The sequence below is a fragment of the Myxine glutinosa genome, chromosome 4, assembly GCF_964187855.1.
Source record: "Myxine glutinosa chromosome 4, kmMyxGlut1.1, whole genome shotgun sequence".
NCBI lineage: Eukaryota > Metazoa > Chordata > Myxini > Myxiniformes > Myxinidae > Myxine > Myxine glutinosa.
The window spans coordinates 48,261,327-48,281,911 of NC_136264.1; the positions used below are offsets into that span (position 1 = coordinate 48,261,327).

The 20,585-nt window shown below is 49.9% G+C and overlaps 2 protein-coding genes across 5 annotated transcripts in view; both read left to right on the plus strand.

Moving 5' to 3' along the window:
* LOC144891596 (uncharacterized) overlaps positions 1-20,585 on the plus strand; it is a 710,104-nt gene that overhangs the window by 518,457 nt on the left and 171,062 nt on the right. The window lies entirely within an intron of this gene.
* Positions 1-20,585, plus strand: part of LOC137424622 (dynamin-like GTPase OPA1, mitochondrial) — a 169,621-nt gene that overhangs the window by 1,477 nt on the left and 147,559 nt on the right. For all 4 annotated transcript variants that reach the window (XM_068112259.2, XM_068112261.2, XM_068112258.2 and 1 more), the window contains exon 3: positions 18,940-19,036. In XM_068112259.2, the coding sequence (XP_067968360.1) occupies positions 18,940-19,036 (97 nt within the window). The remainder of the gene's footprint in view (positions 1-18,939; positions 19,037-20,585) is intronic.

The following is a 20,585-nucleotide window of genomic DNA, read 5'->3' on the forward strand; positions in this document are numbered from 1 at the left end:
CCCTTCTGCATTTCATCTGCTTATGCTGTGGTGCATCTTTTTGTTGTTGTCTGTTGTTTTAAGTTGTTGACGGTCCAAGGTCGTATGACCTTTTGACTCTCTGCACGGTTTGTTTCATGTTATTAGTCATTGCAAAAAAAAAGAGTTCTCCCCTCTTACAATCCCCAGCTTCAATGCTCAGTCGAAGCCTGGTGTTGGCTTAACGGTTAAGATGCTTTGATTAAGATCTTAGGGTCTCGAATTTGAGCTTGAAAAGTGGAGCGAGTACTAGTGGAAGTTTGGAGCTGTGGAAAAACACGCATTGTCACCCCTCAGCCCAAATTGGGCGAAGGGGTATTGTCGTCACGGGCGGGCAACCGGACGTCCGTCAACTTTTGGTTTCCGTCAATTTCAAGGAAAACGGCTTGTCCGATTAAATTCATTTTTGCAGTGTGTGTTGGGGTTGAGTAGGGGAAGGTTCTTTTCGAAAATGGGCGCGCTGCGATTTTCAATATGGCCTCCACGGTAGCAATCTTGAAATTGGTTTCCGTCAATTTCGAGCATAACGGCTTGTCCGATTAAATCCATGTTTGCAGTGTGTTTTGGGGTTGAGTAGAGGAAAGTGCCTTTCGAAAATGGGCGCGCTGCGATTTTCAATATGGCCGCCACGGCAGCCATCTTGAAATTGGTTTCCGTCAATTTCGAGCAGAATGGCTTGTCCGATTAAATCCATTTTTGCAGTGTGTGTTGGGGTTGAGTAGAGAAAGGTTCATGGGCGAGAAATGGGTTCATGGGTTCATGGGCGAAATTTTTTTTTACTGCAAAATCCTACTCGGTTTACAACTTGGCTTCAAATAACAAATTATCATCAATGCTTCCTTTCACCATGCATGGGCTGAGGGGTTACGCCCGCTTTGCGGTGCTATTTATTTTTTGTTTTGCAAGTATTGTTTGTGGTAAAATGAAGTAATATTTAGCAGGTGGGACTGCCACATTAACTTTATACTGATTAAATAATTTAGATATAGCAAGTAAGACACTGTTTTTTTTTGATGAAACACTTTTTAAAAAAAATACTTGAGCTAAGGCTCGTAATGGAGTTGACACACACACACACACACACACACACACACACACATACTGACGAGCCACACAACGAGCACAGCCACTGAGCTTACTGAGAGAGGCCACCAAGAGGCCAATGACACCTTTGAAAGAGCTACAGGACGTTATGGCGAAGACTGATCACTGTGTGCATGTGACAACAATATCCCAAGCACTCCACAAGTCTGGCATGTATGGTCTGTGGCAATAAGGAAACCAATACTCACAAAAAGCCCACCTTCAGTCTCGTTTGAGGTATGCAAAAAAACCACACTGGAGATTCTTCGCCATGTGTGGTCTGATGGAAAGTTTTGTGGTCTGACGAAACCAAGATGGAGCTTTTTGGCCAAAATGCAAAATGTTAAGTTTGGTGCAAACCCAAAACAGCACATCCCACAAAGAACACCATCGCTACTGTGAAGCAATGAAGCATGGTGGTGGCAGCATCATGTTATGGGGATGTTTCTCATCAGTGGGGGCTGGGGCACTTGTCGGGATCGAAGGGAAAAATATATATACCGTATTTTCCGGCGTATCGACCGCGGTTTTTTACCGACGGGAAAACCCTAAAAAAGGGGGTGCGGTTGATACACAGTAACAGAAAAATTTGTGCATTGAAAAACTCATATCAACGGGACGTAATCTTTATATTACTTTGGGGTTGCGGGGATACAATGATGAATGATCGTCAATTACGTTACTAAGGTAGGTTCAACGCCGATTACTGCTGCCAGTCAAAATACAAGAAAGTTTGAAGTTTGTAATATTTGATTCTTCTATGCGTGTTTGTGAAAATGTGTACTTTCACTAGTCCTCTTTGAATGACAGGTCACATAGTGAATAGAGTGTGCTAAATAAAGACAGGATTAAGTCACAAAACAAAAGCGTCAACATGGTAAACAGGATGTTTTGGATGGGACATTATGACGTACTTATTGTCTAACCAACGCCGTGGTATAAACCTATTGAAGTCGGCTTTGATGCCGCCGCATGGGCTGGGCGAATGTATAAAACGGAGAGGTCAACGGGGAGTTTCACCATTCGTTCTATCCTGTTGGAGCTATCAAGACCAAGATTCACCATTCGCTTCTATCCTGACCAAGACCAAGCTTCACCATTCGCTTCTATCCTGACCAAGACCACGAGATGGCACCGCGATCATTCACAGCAGCTTTCAAGCTCCGTGCCTGCAGGTTTGCAGAAGAGTTTAGTAATCGGGCGCCCAGCCGACACTTCGGAATCGACGAGTCCGTCATTAGACGCTGGCGGACTAACAAGCAGACGCTGGAGACGATGCCAAAGAAGAAGAAGGCGATGAGGGGCAAAGCAGCCCAGTGGCCGGCCTTGGAGGAGAGACTGCTAATGTGGGTGAGAGAGAAGCGAGCCGAGGGACACGCCATCGCGACACTAGCGTTGCGGCTCCAGGCCCGACTCATCGCCAGGGAAACAGGGGTCGATGACTTCACGGCCAGTACGTCTTGGGCGTACAGGTTCATGGGTCGTCATGGCCTTTCCATTCGCCGGCGAACCCACATCGCACAGATTCTCCCTGATGACATAGCAGAGAAGACTGCTAATTTTCAGAAGTTCGTGATCAAGTTCCGCAAGCAGCACGACTATCCCCTAAGCCGCATCGGCAACGCAGATCAGACGCAGATTTTCGCAGATTTTCCCTCGAAAATCGTCTTTTTTTTTTTCTTTTTTTTTGAAGTCGAAAATCGGGGGTGCGGTTGATACATGGGTTATATAAAAATTATATATATAAATATATATATATATATATATTTATTTATTTATACACACATGTACATAATTATACATATACATGTATACATAGTACATACACACACACGCGTGACCACACACACCTGATACACATTCACACACACACGGTGGAAGAATGGGAGGGGTGCGGGGGGGAAGGGGAGGGGGGGGGGGGAAAGGGAGCAGTCAGAAGTGGAAGCTCTTTTACAGAGAATTTATATCTTAAAGGAGAGGGAAGGGGGGGAAGGGGAGGGGGCAAAGGTGGGGAGAGGGGGGGGGGGAAGTGGATGGGAGGGGGGAGGCAGGAGAAGAAGGGGAGTGGCTCACGTTTCTGAGTGAATGTGGCTCACGTTTCTGAGTTGAGTGTGATGCCGACCAGGAAGAAGAAGAAGCCATACTACCAAATTCGTACACTTCTGGAATTGTTTGATTTATTTGTATTCAAATGTCTGGTAATTGTTTTGTATTTATTTATGCGAATGTGTACTTGTATATAACTGTCATTCATTTAAAAATGCTTCGGCACTATCGAGTGATTATTATTATTTTATTTTTTTTACTTCAAAAAAAACGAACTTTCTTTTTTGCCTAAAACACTCCAGGCACTCACTGATGAACCTCTGAAAGTTTGATGAAGATCCGTTCAGCCATCTCTGAATAAAACGCAGACACACACACAGACAACTCGCGTTTATATTGTTGTGGTTCTCTACGCCGCCCTTCTTCCCCTTACCAAGGGGGGATTAATCCCCTTGTCTTTGCTGGGCTTGGCGGAACCGAGACTTGGAAACGCCCTTCCCGGGCGAGCGCGAAGTAGGGTTTCGGGACCAATTCTCGCTCGTACCTAAGTACCCGCGCCTCCACGGAAACGAGGTAGCAAGCCTCGCACGAACCACGTGTGATGTGAGTACGCCGAGCGGATTGTGTACACGTGGTCCGCGCAGTTACCTAGATGTTGGAAACCGATTAGAGCGGTTGTACTCGTGCCACGCTTAGTCAATGAGGAAATCACAGGAATGATCGAATCAGGAAAAGGAAGAACACAGGTTTAATTAATCCCACACGTATTTACAATGATCAGGGACGCAGAGACACAGCGCAGCCTTAGACAAACTTAACGTAATGCCAGACAACGGGCCCGCTTCACACTCACACAGGGAATTGCAGATGGGTAGATGTTCCCCCAACGCGTCGCCGTGGTTGTCCAGAGATGGTCCCCGTCCGGCTCTCCACGGTCCCCGCACATCCCGCGAAGATGGTGGCAGGCGACGGCAGGAACTCGTAGCGCGTCTCCCGAACAAGGCAGATGATGGGGCGGAACGGCAAAGGGCGGGACTTTTAGCGCGGCTGGCGATTACTCAGCCGTTCTCACTCGCGCGACTTAAATGCGCTGTATATCGGTTAATGCGAGTCTGGCTGCGCCCGCGTGTCTGTACAGCTCTCTGACGTGGCCAACTCTTCTTCCTCGATCCTCTGAGCTGGTTAGTGCGCGCGAGTTCTTTAGCGCCAGCAGTCCTTTGTTCATCGGCTTTCCCGCGCTAGTCCTCGTGCAAGTTCCTTATGCAAGTCCCCCCGTGCAAGTCCTTTTGAGGGCTTCGGATTTCATAGCTACGCCCCTGAACCTTCTGGATCTCTCTCGAACCCGCTCACCACGCCCTATGACGCCACGCCGCCGCCACCACCTCTGAGCTCTGATTGGCGGCTCGTGCTTACCGGCAGCGCTTCTGCCGCTCCGCCTCGGTCCTCCTGACCTTCCTAGCCTGCCTCGTGTTAACTCGCCCAAAATGAACTAACGTTGGCGCAAAAAGGGCATGAGGCTACAGACGCTGGATTGTCCGTGACAGTAGGGCCTATTCTTTTGGCTCTACTCAATGCAGAACTAACAATGGAAAAGGAACTAAGCTCACGAATACGAAGACATAACTATACTATCGCGAGGCTACATGTTGCTTGTGTGACTAACTATGAGGGGCAAATTTTAACCTTTATTAGACTCGCTGTACAAACTCAAAACCGCAACACTGCCCCCCTCCCTCGTCGGACTCGTCCCCGAGTTGAACCTACAAAAACTGGAACGACAGGTTTTGAGAGAAAGATCTGGGACTAACTTTTAATTACATGTGACACACAGATGTGGTTCCCCCTAACATTTGCTCTAACCCGTGTGTGCGACAGTTTTACAACACTAAATATGTCCCACCTACTGCGTTGAGTAGCTCACTAACAGACTCACACCCACAATTAACCGAATTGCGGAATTATTTTCAAACTAAACGTAAAGCCGGTGGGCAGCATTTTATATCCAAGCACAAAACCTAACCTTATTTACAACTCGATGACCCAGGACCTGTCCTTTTTGGAAAGAAGATTGGAGGGGAAAGAAAGCACAGCAATGCACAAAAACACATTCAAAAGTCATCACATTTCATTTGCAGGTGCCTGGCATCTTCGATCTTCGGTGTGCACATATCGAACCAGCAAGCCCCCGGACCGGCATACAGGCCATTTCTGCTCTTCGGGGCTTAATAAACTTACAATCTTCTCAGCCCAAGCACACAAAAATTTAAAAAAATGCACAACAAGTGTGTTCGTTTTTATTTTGCCAGCAGGGCCAACCCTATGTGGTCCGACTGTGTGACATTGATGCCACTCAAAACAAGTGGTCCGAAGATGCAAGGTGAGTATGCAGCAAAGTGCTGCACAGCAGAAGTGTAAGGCCACAAAACTTGTGGTCCATAAGTGTAATGTGATACGGCGCAGCAAAGTGTTTGTGGCAGCAGGGTGCTGCACATGTGCAGCAAAGTTACAAAAGGATATGGCAGCAAAGTGCTGTACAGTTCGTCTGCACAGATGTAGCAAAGTGCAGCAGAGGTGCTGCACAGGTGTAGCAAGGTGCAGCTGCACAGTTCCACCTCCAAAATGGTCCTGGGGTGGGGGAAGAGACACAGCACCACCAGCAAAGCGGAAAGGGCACAGAGGTACACAGCAATACAAGGTAATGCAGCATGAGGGGCGCAGAAGAGCAGAGCAAGCCCGTCCCTAACCGTCCGTGCCCCCCCAACGTCAGCTTACACTACCCTTGCCCTTCCCTGTATTTTCAAATTCAAATTCGTCTCTACGTCTTGTCTCCCATATCCCCCTCTAAACCAAATTCGTCTCCCAATCCCTCCCAGGAAGGAAGGAATGGAACAAACACAATGTCTCGTCACGTCCTGATGCGTCTTACTCTCAAATATTGCACTTGGTCATGGTGCGGAGCTTCATTCTCCTTGGTGAATGGATGTGGATGGCGCGAAGGGAATTTCTCTCATCCTAACTACTCTAGTAACATTAACTCATTTAAACTACCCGGGGTCATACCCTGCCAATTGGCCATCTTTAAACGATATGGTTCTAAAAACCAAATTCCCCATTGACCACTCTGCGGTGCCCTACGAATTTGGGTCTCACTCCCCAATTTTTCACACTGTGCCCTTGCACAATTTTGGGGCTGGGTCGTGTGGCTCCACCAGCAGGTCTACCTACCTGCGCACCTCCGCCACTGAAGTCGCCACCCGAGCTTACCTGCTCCTGCGACTACCTAACTGGGGAAGGCCCTCCCTGGCTCTTTACCCATCTGATGCCCTGCTTGGCATTGGGCTACCCGGGTCCTTCCCTTGGATCCTCGGGCCCCACTGAACAACTCGCACTACCCTAACTGGCTCCCAGAGCCTACCTGCGGCCTAACCTGGCCGACAAATTACCAGTGGTGGAGTGCCCCAATAACCATACGCACCAATTAAGCCACACGCCCAGCCATTCCATATACTCATGCACCCAACCAAAGCACTACTTGCCACTTCCTGCACCACAGGTGTCAATATCCAAACAATTTACCGGAGCCCTCTACTTGACTTTACACTACCCCCCCCGGGTATTCGTGAATGGGTCCATCTCCCCCTATTCACTCCTTCGCACCATGCATTCCACACCTTTTACTCCCACACCAGACATTCCACACCAAATTCGCACACACCATTTATTTCCCACACTTTTTGTCTCGCACACCACTTCTCTCGCACACCTTTTGTGCTCACACACCTTTTTTTCCTCAAACACAACACAATTCCATTTATTTCATCACACAATCCTCACACACACAGCATCATCTAACTACCTGCTTTTCCCCTAAAACTCGTGCTTCCCAGTCATCCCATTAAACTAAGCACACCCTTCGTCATTAACAACCATCTAAACTCTCGACGTCCCCTTTATAGTACAAAAGTCACTCCTTAATTCTCATGTCCTCTACCGTCATCTAATTCCCTATCAATTATCCTAGCCCGCCCTCGGCTAGCTTCAGTGCCCCATGGAGGTAACCATCGCTGGTCCCCCATGTGCATGTCACTGCCACCCCCCTAATCTAATGCTCATGAGCCCGGTTGAGGAATGGTAAAACTACCATTCCCCCATGCAGGGTACCATTCCCCAACACTATTGCTATTCGTCCACTACACTTGAGCCTCTCCGTGCGGAAATACATCGTCATCACAGCTCGGCTTCGCAAAGCCGAGCGATCCATGCGGTTGGTCAGTCTTCTGTAGGTTGGGTCCGTCCGGCATTTTAGATCCAGGGGAGGAGGCATTGAAGGGCCAAGGTGCAGTGGCCCATCTCTATGCGAGGCCTTGCGGTCCCACGCACGATGGCCCAACCGCCCACGGTTGGAGCACCGCACCCGCCAGGGGGCACGTCTCCGAACTCTCCTACCTCCCCTTGAACCTTGCCGATCGCCTTCCCGCCACGACGCGGCACCAACCATACAGGGCGGGGCCCGGCACGAATTGTGCACGGCGGTCCTTGTGAAACCGCCGCGGCATCGATCCCCGCCGGTTCCTGCCGCACACAAAGCACACAACTCACCGAGGGCTCACGTCGGCTATATGTCGCGCTAAACGCTACCCCGGTCTTTGTCAATGCTTGAGCCGCGTTCTCTCCACACGCGACCCACTCCACACTTGCACACCGAGGCGCTCCAGCGCCTCCCATACACTCCATACATTCTGTTACCGCACTCTCCTGTGCACACTCTTCTGTTACACACTCAAGTGCACACCACCCAGGCGCACTCATGCCGTTCGCACACTCCATTATCACACACCCTCGCGCACATCCTGGCACACTCATACCACTCACACACTCCATTACACACTCTGTAACACAATCCGCCATTGCACACCCTCGCGCACACTCTTTCTTTACGTACTCCTTAACGTCCACGGGTGTGCACAGTCCTGATGCACACCTAATAACATGCTCTGGTGTGCACTCCTGCACACTCTCTACAACACGCTCTGGTGTGCATTCTCTCTCTCTCCTCGGCCATCGCACACTCTGTAACACACTCTTCTCCGACACACTCTTCCCACACACATTCCGGTGTGCATTTTTCTCGCACACGCGCGCCATTCGCTCTCGTACACCGCACCACGGACCTTCCACGAGCGCCCGGTTTCGTCTTGATCCCAAGCACGCCAAAAATCTTTTCCTGCCAAACACACTCCTACTCACCTTGGGGACCTTCTTCTCCGGCAACACCTGCAAACCTTTATTGGGGTTAGCAAGCCCGACATCATGATGCGAACACGGACTTTGCGCGGATTCCATTTTTTCCTCCCGTGATTCATTTCCCAACTCTACTGTCTCTTCGGCCCCAATTTCAACTATAATTATTTCTTTTATTTCTTTTATTTGAATTATTTCCTCGACGACCGCCGGCGCACATAAAATTTTATTTTCCAATTCGGCGGCCGTCGGCTTTTCTACACCCCGAGTCGCGATTTCTATCCCCTCGGTCAACTTAGCCGCGCTCTGCTCTACCTCGCTCTTTACACACTCCTCACACCGCATTACCCCGTTGCGTCCCAATGCGACCTCGCTCAGCTTGCGCCTTATGTCCTTCCCCATTTCTTTTATTTCTTTCTTTGACGCCACTCTCATTTTTTCCAATTATTGAATCTTTTGGATGTCCATTTTGTTATGCAGCCCCAATAACCCATCTTTCATCTCCTTTGTGGATTTGTTCCCCTGGGTATCCATCTTTGCAGTCAATTCGCCCTTGCTACACCTTGCTTCGTTCCTCATTTCCTTTATGTCCTTCTCATGGAGGTCCATTTTTGCCATTATTTGGTCCATAAATAATCGCATGTACCCTGGCATCGCGGGCTCGGCTTCCGCCGCCATGTGCGAGGCGCCGCCATTTTCTACCCCTACTGCCGGCCCCTCATCAATGTCCTCCTCTTTTCCCAATTCTTCCCGTGGGTCCTGGGTCATTAATTCCTCCTCATCTAACTCATTTTCTACCCCCACCGGCATTCGACCGCTTTGGCTAGCCTTGGCACGAATTTTAAATTTTGATTTTAAAAATTAATTTCATCCACTCGCAATTTCAAGTGTGTGAAGCGCACTCTGGGTCCAATCCCACACTCCTGACACCAATTGTTGCGGCCAATATGTAAAATTGGTGTCCAAAATTTTGTCTAAATTTTTTTGTCCCAGGTTCCAAATCCCACCCCTGACACCAATTGTTGCGGTTCTCTACGCCGCCCTTCTTCCCCTTACCAAGGGGGGATTAATCCCCTTGTCTTTGCTGGGCTTGGCGGAACCGAGACTTGAAACGCCCTTCCCGGGCGAGCGCGAAGTGGGGGTTCGGGACCAATTCTCGCTCGTACCTAAGTACCCGCGCCGCCACGGAAACGAGGTAGCAAGCCTCGCACGAACCACGTGTGATGTGAGTACGCCGAGCGGATTGCGTACACGTGGTCCGCGCAGTTACCTAGATGTTGGAACCCGATTAGAGCGTTTGTACTCGTGCCACGCTGAGTCAATGAGGAAATCACAGGAATGATCGAATCAGGAAAAGGAAGAACACAGGTTTAATTAATCCCACACGTATTTACAATGATCAGGGACGCAGAAACACAGCGCAGCCTTAGACAATCTTAACTAAAACCCAGACAACGGGCCCGCCTCACACTCACAAAGGGAATTGCAGATGGGTAGATGTTCCCCAACGCGTCGCCGTGGTCGTCCAGGGATGGTCCCCGTCCGGCTCTCCACGGTCCCCGCACGTCCCGCGACGATGGTGGCAGGCGATGGCAGGAACTCATCGCGCATCTCCCGAACAAGGCAGATGATGGGGCGGAACGGCAAAGGGCGGGACTTTTAGCACGGCTGGCGATTACTCAGCCGTTCTCACTCGCGCGACTTAAATGCGCTGTATATCGGTTCATGCGTGTCTGGCTGCGCCCGCCTGTCTGTGCAGCTCTCTGACGCGGCCAACTCTTCTTCCTCGATCCTCTGACCTGGTTAGTGCGCGCGAGTTCTTTAGCGCTAGCAGTCCTTTGTGTATCGGCTTTCCCACGCTAGTCCTCGTGCAAGTTCCTTATGCAAGTCCCCCCGTGCAAGGCCTTTCAGGGCTTTGCGCAGCGGGTTTTATAGCTACGCCCCCGAACTTTCTGGATCTCTCTCGAACCCTCTCACCACGCCCTATGACGCCACGCCGCCGCCACCACCTCTGAGCTCTGATTGGCGGCTCGTGCTTACCGTCAGCGCTTCTGCCGCTCCGCCTCGGTCCTCCTGACCTTCCTAGCCTCCCTCGTGTTAACTCGCCCAAAATGAACTAACGTTGGCGCAAAAAGGGCATGAGGCTACAGACGCTGGATTGTCGGTTACAGTAAGTAGGGCCTATTCTTTTGGCTCTACTGAACGCAGAACTAACAATGGAAAAGGAACTAAGCTTACAAATACTAAGACATAACTATACTATCGCGAGGCTACATGTTGCTTGTGTGACTAACTATGAGGGGCAAATTTTAACCTTTATTAGACTCGCTGTACAAACTCAAAACCGCAACAATATATATATTGTTGCGAATATGGAATTTGGCCTCCATATCCGCTTGTAAATATTCCCCTATTTTCTCCAATACTCCCCAACTTTCCCCAGTCCCCCATTCCCTAGTCCCATTGCATGTAAATAACAATCAGTAGAGCCGACCTTCCCCTTATTCCCCCATTAAATGTCGTGCCCAGGTCCACCGCACCACACGTAGACAACTTTCGGACATCTTCCTAGTTATTCTTAATCTATGTCAGTTAAGGCCTCGTTTCCATTAATTATGACTCTTCGTTGCACCAGAATGTGATTATATGGCATCAGTAGTGAGTTTAGGACCTTTCCCATACCTCCTCCCATCTTCTTCCCCAAACAACAACAATAACAACAACTACAACAACAATTACAACAACAACAGAGGGGATGGCGGCGGAGCGGGGGAGGATGCGTCCTCACACCGGCTCGATTAGCTCCAGACCATGCGCTCCACGGGGTTACCCCGAAGGGGCTGGCTGTCAGCTCCTCGTCGGGGGCGGAGCCAGTAACCCCCCCCGCACGCACCCAATGAGAAGCAACGTGCCGATTCCACGAGGCGGAGCTAACGAGCCGAGGGCGTGTCACTCCCCGCCGGATATACGCAGCCGCTTGCCGGACGTGACGTCAGATGCGCCTCAGCTTGGAGACTGGAGAGAGAAGCCACCGCCACCCCGAGCGCGACGATACCTCCCCGCATCTCTGGACCGGACCGAGTCGATTCTGCCTTGAGCCAAGAGTGCACCTTGAGCCATCGCGACCTGCCTTTCCTTTTCATCAACCCCCGTGTGAGTCAGCATTTTGTCCCGTGTGTCTGTCGTCTGTCCGGGGTTAATATAAGAGTGTGTCTAAGTGCCTGTCTTCCTGTAATATACCTCTAGCCCCTGTAATCTAACCTTTTTCCGTACGAATATACTTGAGAATCGAAACGTTGGTGTCGTATTGTGTGATTGTAATCCAGCCGGGTGTCTTCTTTTTCTTATTGAGCCAGCGTAGCGCGACTTCGTCAACGGCGAGTATAGTCGGGTAATTTGTGCGGACACGACGGCCATTCCGCTCGGCCCACCTTAACATCAAAGTCGTGTCTGTAACAATTGGTGTCGGGAGTGAGATTCGAGGCCCGACCAAATTTTGAAAAAAAAAAAAAAAAACGAATAGAGGAAAAAAAAAAAATTTGGTCAAAATTTGGAGCGGCCGAAATTTGTTTTGTTTTACGAAACTCGAATTTTGCAAGTCGCGCTATGGCGGATCAAGACGGCTGGGGTCCGGTAGGGGAGAGTGAGGCAGGGTCGGTCCAGGACCAAATTGAGGGACGTGAGGAGAGCGAAGCAGCGAGGGTAGCAGACGCGCAAAATGGCGCCTCGCTGGTCACCGCGCCCGCGACCGTGGCAGCGCCCCTGGTGGATCCGAACCTTTTTATGTTGCAAATGAGGGCCCTTATGGAACGAATGGGAGACCAAATTGTGGGAATGAGGGCTCAGGGTGAGCGATTAGAGGGCCAAATGGGGGTAATGAGGGACGAAGCGAGGGGTACTGGTGAGGGGTTAGACAAGAAATTTGGGAAGTTAGACAATAATTTTGAGGAGTTAGACAAGAAATTTGGGAAGTTAGACAATAATTTTGAGGAGTTAGACAAGAAATTTGGGAAGTTAGACAATAATTTTGAGGGGTTAGACAACGGGATAAAAGAGGTGAGAAATGGGTTAATGGGGGTAGAAAACAGAATGGCCGCTCAAGAGAATCAAATGGAAGGGATGCAAAAAGGGTTAGAGGGGTTAGAAAACACCATGGAAGGCAAATTGAGGGACATGAGGGACCAAGCGGAAAGGGAAGTTAACCAAATGGGGCAGCAGATAGAGGGGGTCAGAATGGGGGTAGAAACCAAACTGGATGCTCACAGGGAGGAAATGGAGCAGATGAGGGTGGCATCTGGGCAGGAGATGCAAGTGATGGGAGAGGAGATCAGAAGAGGAGTGAGTGAGGAGGTCGGAGGAGTGCGCGAGGAGGTGAGGCACTGTGAGGAGCACATGGAAAAGGAGGTGAGAAAGGGGACTGTAAAGTTACAAGGGGGCATAGAGGACCTGACGCAGGAGGTGGAGCAGCTGACGGTGGGACAGACGGAGTTAGTGGAGCAGGTTCAAAGGAACACTGCGGTATTAGGAGGTTTAAAAGCGACACAGAGAGAACTAAAAGATGACTTGGTGGCGACGAAGAGGGAATGTCAGATGGTACGTGAGGGACTGACAACGAGGTTGGACGAGGTGGTAGAGGTAATGGAGACGAAGGACCGGCAGGTGAGGACGCACATGGAAACGGTCAAGGTAGCCTTGGAGGACGAGCTTGAGGAGACGTACCGGGGAATAAAAGAGGTGAGGCACAAATTAGAAGAAGTGGAAGAAGGGGTGAGCGAAATTAAGAAGCGACGGAGAGGGGATAACAAAGAGATAAAAGAGGAGATAAAAGAATTGGTCCAAAGTCTGTGTTTGGATCGTGATGTGCTCATTAACCGGATGAGGGATTCGCAGGTGATGGAGGAGAAGCGAAGAGGAAGAGGACCCGGTGTAAGTGGTGACCAATATGGTCGTGCGTATGATGCGCCAGGGGATTTAATAAGCTTGGGGGTCGAGATAGACCCGGGTGTTCGTGAGAGGCCGTTGGTGAAGTGTGCGACTGGTCTGGTGTGCGAAAGAGGAGGTGTGCAAGAAAGTCCGACTCTGGGGTGTGTGAGGAAAAAGTGCGTGCCAAGGAGTGAGTGTGCTGGCGAGAGTGAGTCGGTCGTAGCGCGTGTGCGAGGGAGCACATGGAAGCGTGGTGTGGTGAGTGTTACAGAGGGTGTGACGGGAGAGTGTGCGCAGGAGTGTGCGCGAGAAAGGTGTGTGACAGACAGGTGCATGAGGAAAGAGTGCGCTGTCAGAAGTAAGGAAGAGTGTCCACCTGTGGTGAGTGTTACAGAGGGTGTAACGGGAGAGTGTGCGCGAGAAAGGTGTGTGACGGACAGGTGCATGGGGAAAGAGTGTGCTGTCAAGAGTAAGGGTGAGTGCGCTGTCAGGAATGGAGGTGAAAGTAGTGAGAGTGACATGGAGCGTGAGTTAGTTGTGACAGGTGAGCGAGGATGTACACCTGGGATGGAAGGATGCACACCTGGAATGGTAGAGCGTGAGTGGGAATGCACGCTGGAGTTGGTGGTGAGGCACGTGGTTGGGTGTGCGAATGAGAGCACACCTGTGATTGTCACAGAGGAGGTGACCGAGGAAGGGGCGCGAAGAGGTGTATTGGTGAGGTGTGCGAGCAACGAATGTGTGCCAAAGTGTTCGGTGGTCAGGTGTGTGACCAAGTCGGTGAGCGGAATGAGTGTACCGAGGTGTGAAAGAAAAGGTACGAGGAGAATGGGAACGGCTGCATGTATGAGCAAGAAAGAGGTAGCGTATGCATGTAGGCCTGCAGGTGAAGCGTCGACGGTAACCGGGTTAAAGGTTAGGTCGACTTTTAGCCGAAGCGGGCCCTCGGTGCGTGCCGGGTTTCGCGTGCCGCGAGAACCAGCGGGGATCCGAGCCACGGCGGGTTCGAAAGGACCGCCGTGCGCGAGCCGTGCTGGGCCTCGCTTTGAACGTCCGTGCTCCACTAGGCGGAGCGGGCGGCCCGATAGAAAGAGTCGTCATGGCGACCACTTTTTGTTGAGGAATTCCGGCAGGTCGAGATCGGGACATTGGATGGCTCCGTGCCGAGAAGGTGCGTGGGATCTCGGGCCGGGTAAACCTCCTTCCCTGCACCGAAGGCAGGATGCAGCCAGCCACTGGCACAGAACAACCAGCATCCATTGCTTGGCTTTACGAAGCCGGGCTTTGGACAGGGATTGGCGCACCGAGAGGTATTAGTGAGTCGACTGGGTGATGCGGTTAGTGTTTTGGACCCAAAATTAGAGAAAAACAAAATTTGATGATTGGCAAGGGATTGGCAGTAGTGATTGGCAGATGATGGGCAGTGATTGGCCAAATTTTGGATTTGTTGAAATTTGATGTGCAAAATTGGTAGTGAGCGATGGGCCCAGTGGGTAAGGCTGGCATCCCTGCCACCCTTCCCATGGGGGGCAAAGGAGCAATAGCTTATGGGGTGTATGGCAGTGAAAACTAGCCCGGGTGGGTTAGGATATTGTGTGTAGGGATCTAGAAGATGACATTAGGTAACGTTAAGATTAGTTAGTGACTGATACCTGTAGTGGGGACGCAGGTAGATTAGTATGGATGATAATGACGAGGGAGCGCAATAGTTTAAAGGGACGACTGGGAAGCGCAAGTTTCAGAAGGGAGTAGTTAGCTGAGATGATGCCGTGTTTGTGAGAATTGAACAGGTGTGATTGCACAGGTGTGCAACTGGACAGGTGTGTGGAGCAGTGTATGAGTAGTGAGTGTGTGGATCAGCGCGAATGCGCTTGGGGAGAGAAGGGTGCAGGTGGCACCAGGTGTGAGAGCACAGGTGTGCAGGTACAGGTGTGTGGAGAGAGTTGGAGTGAGTGGTACGGAGTGGTGTGCATGGTGCGAAGGTGTGGATGGGGGAAGAGTGGACCCCTTTCACGAGCACCCGGGGCGGGTAGTGTAAGTGTTAGGTAGAGGGTGCAGGTAAATTGTGGTTGGATATTGGCATTTGTGGTGCGGTTGCAGAATGGTGTTGTGAATGGGTGCATTGGTGTTGTGGAAATGGCTGGGCGTGTAGCCTGTTAGTGTGTGTAGTTGGTGGGGCACTCCACCACTGTGAGGATGTCGGCCAGGTGAGGCCGCAGGTGGGCTCTGGGAGCCGGTAGTTGTGAGTGGGTGCCTGAGGATCCCGGGTGTGGATCGGGCAGCCCAGTGCCAGAGAGGGCACGGAGTGGGGAGAGAGCCAGAGGGCCTTCCCCTGGTAGTTAGGTTAGGGTAAGGAGCAGGTAAGCTCGGAGGCAACTGCAGTGGTGGAGGTGTGCAGGTGGGTAGACCCACTGGGAGAGGTACACGTCGCAGCCCAGAAATTGTACGAGGGCACCGGGAGATGAATCGGGGGAGTGAGACCCCAAATTGAAGAGCACCACAGTTTGGCCAATGGGAATTGGTTTTTAGAACCCATAGAGTAAGAGGGCCAATGGTTTGGCCGGAGAAAGACCCCGGGTAGTGTAAAGTTGTTAAAGTCATTTAGGAAATAGTTAGGATTGAAGAACCTGTCGCACCATACGCAGCCACTTACCTGTGGTGATGATGATGACTCCACACCTGTGTTTTCTTTGTTTGTGTTGCAGAAATGAGAATTGCTGTAGGATTTGTGAGACGCATCACGACGTGGATGAGACATTGGGGTGATTCCATCTCTCCCTCCCTAGGAGGGACTGATGATGAATTGGTAATGGCAAATTTTGATGTTGAGTTGAAAATGGCAAATTTTGATGAGAGTTGAAAATGGCAAATTTGATTGGTTAGGAGGGAGAGAAGACGAATTTGGTATATGGGAGGAACGGGGAAGACAGTAGGGATGTTTGTTGATTTGTAAAGTAGATGTTTATGGGTAGTGTTGTGTTTTGTGGATACAGTAAGGGGTAAGGGAGGGGCCATGTAGGTTACCTGGTGGGGGGGGGCGTACGATAGGAACGTACCTGTCTCACCTGGTTCCCATGTGCCCCCAGTGTGCATTACCTTATATTGCGTGCACTTTTGCGCCCTTACCACCTTACTCACTTGTTTCTTCTTTTGTCTCCCACCTCCGAGGATCTGGCTTTGGGGTAGAGAGAGAGGAGAGAGAGAGGTGCTGGCTGCGCAGTTGTGGGCCTGCACTTTCGCTGTTGGCTGCCTGGATCGATACACCATATGGACCGCAATGTTTGTGGCCACCCACAATGGACCGCAGCTCTTTTGCGGCCAAGCACCACCCGTGGAAGGACCTATGGGTCAACGTGGCACCTATGCCATAAAGGTGAACCACTGTTAATTAACACCACTGAAGGCCACACGAAGAGCAAGAGACACCTGCAGGGTTAGGGGTTGTCGAATTTATTTTTATTCCAATGAACAATGGTGACTGCACCGATTGGTGGTGGGGTGGTGCTTTTGATGCTCGGGAAGGGTGCTCTGCACGTTATTAAAGGCCGTCGGCCACAGAGCACTCGTGGGTTGGTGTATCGATGTTGGCAAGCGCGCTCTCTCTATGCATAACATCTGCATGTGTTCCTCCAAAAACAGGTCCTGGATCGTAGTGTAGATATCAGCGTAATCTTGTAAATAATGCTCCCTACCGGCTGTATGTTTAGTTTGAGGATTCTTTCCGGATTCGGTTATCCTGTGGGTGTGTTTCTGTGAGGAGAAGGGTGCAACGTCGCAGGGGGACATATTTACTCATTTGTGAATATCTGTAAAACTGTCGCACTCAGGGTAGAGTTAATAGTAGAGGGAACTACATTGCGTGCCACACTAAAGTAGGTAAAAATTTATCGGGTCGGGACGCCCCGAGGGTAGAGAAGGGTGCAATGTTGCGAATATGGAATTTGGCCTCCATATCCGCTTGTAAATATTCCCCTATTTTCTCCAATACTCCCCAACTTTCCCCAGTCCCCCATTCCCTAGTCCCATTGCATGTAAATAACAATCAGTAGAGCCGACCTTCCCCTTATTCCCCCATTAAATGTCGTGCCCAGGTCCACCGCACCACACGTAGACAACTTTCGGACATCTTCCTAGTTATTCTTAATCTATGTCAGTTAAGGCCTCGTTTCCATTAATTATGACTCTTCGTTGCACCAGAATGTGATTATATGGCATCAGTAGTGAGTTTAGGACCTTTCCCATACCTCCTCCCATCTTCTTCCCCAAACAACAACAATAACAACAACTACAACAACAATTACAACAACAACAGAGGGGATGGCGGCGGAGCGGGGGAGGATGCGTCCTCACACCGGCTCGATTAGCTCCAGACCATGCGCTCCACGGGGTTACCCCGAAGGGGCTGGCTGTCAGCTCCTCGTCGGGGGCGGAGCCAGTAACCCCCCCCGCACGCACCCAATGAGAAGCAACGTGCCGATTCCACGAGGCGGAGCTAACGAGCCGAGGGCGTGTCACTCCCCGCCGGATATACGCAGCCGCTTGCCGGACGTGACGTCAGATGCGCCTCAGCTTGGAGACTGGAGAGAGAAGCCACCGCCACCCCGAGCGCGACGATACCTCCCCGCATCTCTGGACCGGACCGAGTCGATTCTGCCTTGAGCCAAGAGTGCACCTTGAGCCATCGCGACCTGCCTTTCCTTTTCATCAACCCCCGTGTGAGTCAGCATTTTGTCCCGTGTGTCTGTCGTCTGTCCGGGGTTAATATAAGAGTGTGTCTAAGTGCCTGTCTTCCTGTAATATACCTCTAGCCCCTGTAATCTAACCTTTTTCCGTACGAATATACTTGAGAATCGAAACGTTGGTGTCGTATTGTGTGATTGTAATCCAGCCGGGTGTCTTCTTTTTCTTATTGAGCCAGCGTAGCGCGACTTCGTCAACGGCGAGTATAGTCGGGTAATTTGTGCGGACACGACGGCCATTCCGCTCGGCCCACCTTAACATCAAAGTCGTGTCTGTAACAATATATATATCGGGATTTAAATTAATTCAAAAATTGATCCAGACGTCGATTCTCTTTCAAACATTCAAACCGACAGAGGTTGTTATTTATCACAGCATCTGTAAAATTTTCACCCTTTTACTCAACCCCGTTTCACTGTTATTTGGTGGAGCAAAAAGTCAACTGAGCTTTATAGATATTTAGATATTGTGTGTTAATATATCTTGTACTAACTAAAAAACCACCTTTAGAGGTGGTTTGTACTAACTTGTACTAACTGCCCTCCTTTATTTAGTATTATTCTTCCTGATTAAATTGTATCATTTGTGATTTATTTAGACTTTACATGTGGAATATTGGAATGCTGGAACATATATCCTGTACGTTAGTTAATCATTATGGGAAATAGCCAATCAGTTAACGTCGTGTCAGTTTAACTCGTGTTTTCCAGGAACGTAATTCCGACTTAAACTGATCATTATCAGTACATGGAAGAGGAAAACATGTCAAACATGCAGGAGATGTAATGTAATGTCTTCGGTGACATTGAAGCCTTGGAAGGAAGTACAGGATTCTTTTTTGGAAAGGGGAAGTTGGGAGTTTAAATATATTTTTACATTTCTTCCCAGAAATATAACGAATGGAAAGAATTTTTACCGGATCTGAGTGAGTACTCCGCACTGGTGCCAGACTTCGTCTGGGAGTTGGACAAGCACATCGATCTTGGTGGGTCATCATTGCTCGAACTGAAATAATGTCCACAGATGTTTTGATTTTTGTTGAACACAAAAACGTATCTCACCGATTGGTTTTCAATGGTGTGCGCAACAGGAATACCATCTGTTGGTTAAAATTACTGAAAAGGTGTGAATGTGGATCAGTCCAAGCAAAGTTGCACTTCCTGTATAACACATTTATTTAATTTTGAACTTTTACACATTTGCATATTTGTCATTTCTATTGGTGGAAGCAATGCAGCACATTGTGTAGCATTACATGCATTGGAATATCAAATGTGGATACATGTCCGAAAGGCCAAATAGAATCTTTGACTTTTTTTATTATCCTGCCCAGAGAAGAGGGCATTGCATTTTGATCTATTTGTCTGTCTGTTTGTTCGCTCATCATTTGCCAAAGTAGACGACAATTTTTGCACGTTTTCTTTCTTTCAACCGAGTACCTCTGAAGTATGTGCAATTAGAATGTGAGTATGTTTGTAAAGTATGCACTGTGAAATTATAATGCGAGTATGTCTATAAAATATTGTTACGTGTGTGGGGATAGGAATGAAATGCCTTAGTCCAGATAGAATTGTGTCGGTTTAGCGTGCTCCGTATGCCGCGAAACCGCCTCGATGTAACTAGGTTAGGGCCGAATATCTGTGTAAGCATTATGTGCCTCCATGCGAGGGGTGGAGCTATGCTAATTAGGTAGGGCATAAGGATAAATTCCCAATGTGTAAATGCCTCTGTGATTTTTCCCTTTGTTCTTATAAAACTCACTCGGCCAGCCATGCACTCGGCACATAATTGCCAACACCATAATCGCCGACAGTACCCAGACACTACGACTTCGCTCAGCCGAACCTTCTTGATGGGCGCCAAGAATGGCCATGAGGCCATGCCCCGAAGGACGATTGGTTGGGACGATTCGACGGCGCTCGGTGATTGGAGCGAGCTGACGTCATTTTGGAACCTTATAGAACGGGGAAAAGAAAAGGCGAAGCGACCACCATTTTGCTCTCTCTTGGTTCCTGTGTTCAAAGCAGGCGGACGCATTCTTTGTCTCTATCTGTCCTGGGTTCGTGGCAGGCGGTCACAGTTTGGCTCGTGATTGCTCTCTCTCTCTCTCTCGCTCTCGCTCTCGCTCTCGCTCTCGCTCTCGCTCTCGCTCTCGCTCTCGCTCTCGCTCTCTCTCTCTCTCTCTCTCTCTCTCTCTCTGTTTTAGCGTTGGTGGAAGCGGACGCATATTTTCTCTCTCCGTCCTGTGTTCGTGACGGGCGGTCACAGTTGTTCTCTCTCTATCCCTGGGCCTTCGGTGAATGCGGCTGTGCTTTGAGCGATACGCGCTCGCGAGGTGCGTGGTAGAAACCTGGTGGATTGTGGCAATCGGAGGAGGAGGGGTTTCGCCTGCCTCGTGCGGGCGGCTGGCTGCGGTGTGACTTTGTCCCATTGGCAGTGATTACCTTAGTCCAGGTAGAATTGTATAGTATACCATGCTCTGTATGTCGCAATGAAGAAGAAGAAACCCCATGTATCAAAAGTAGAAAATTTGT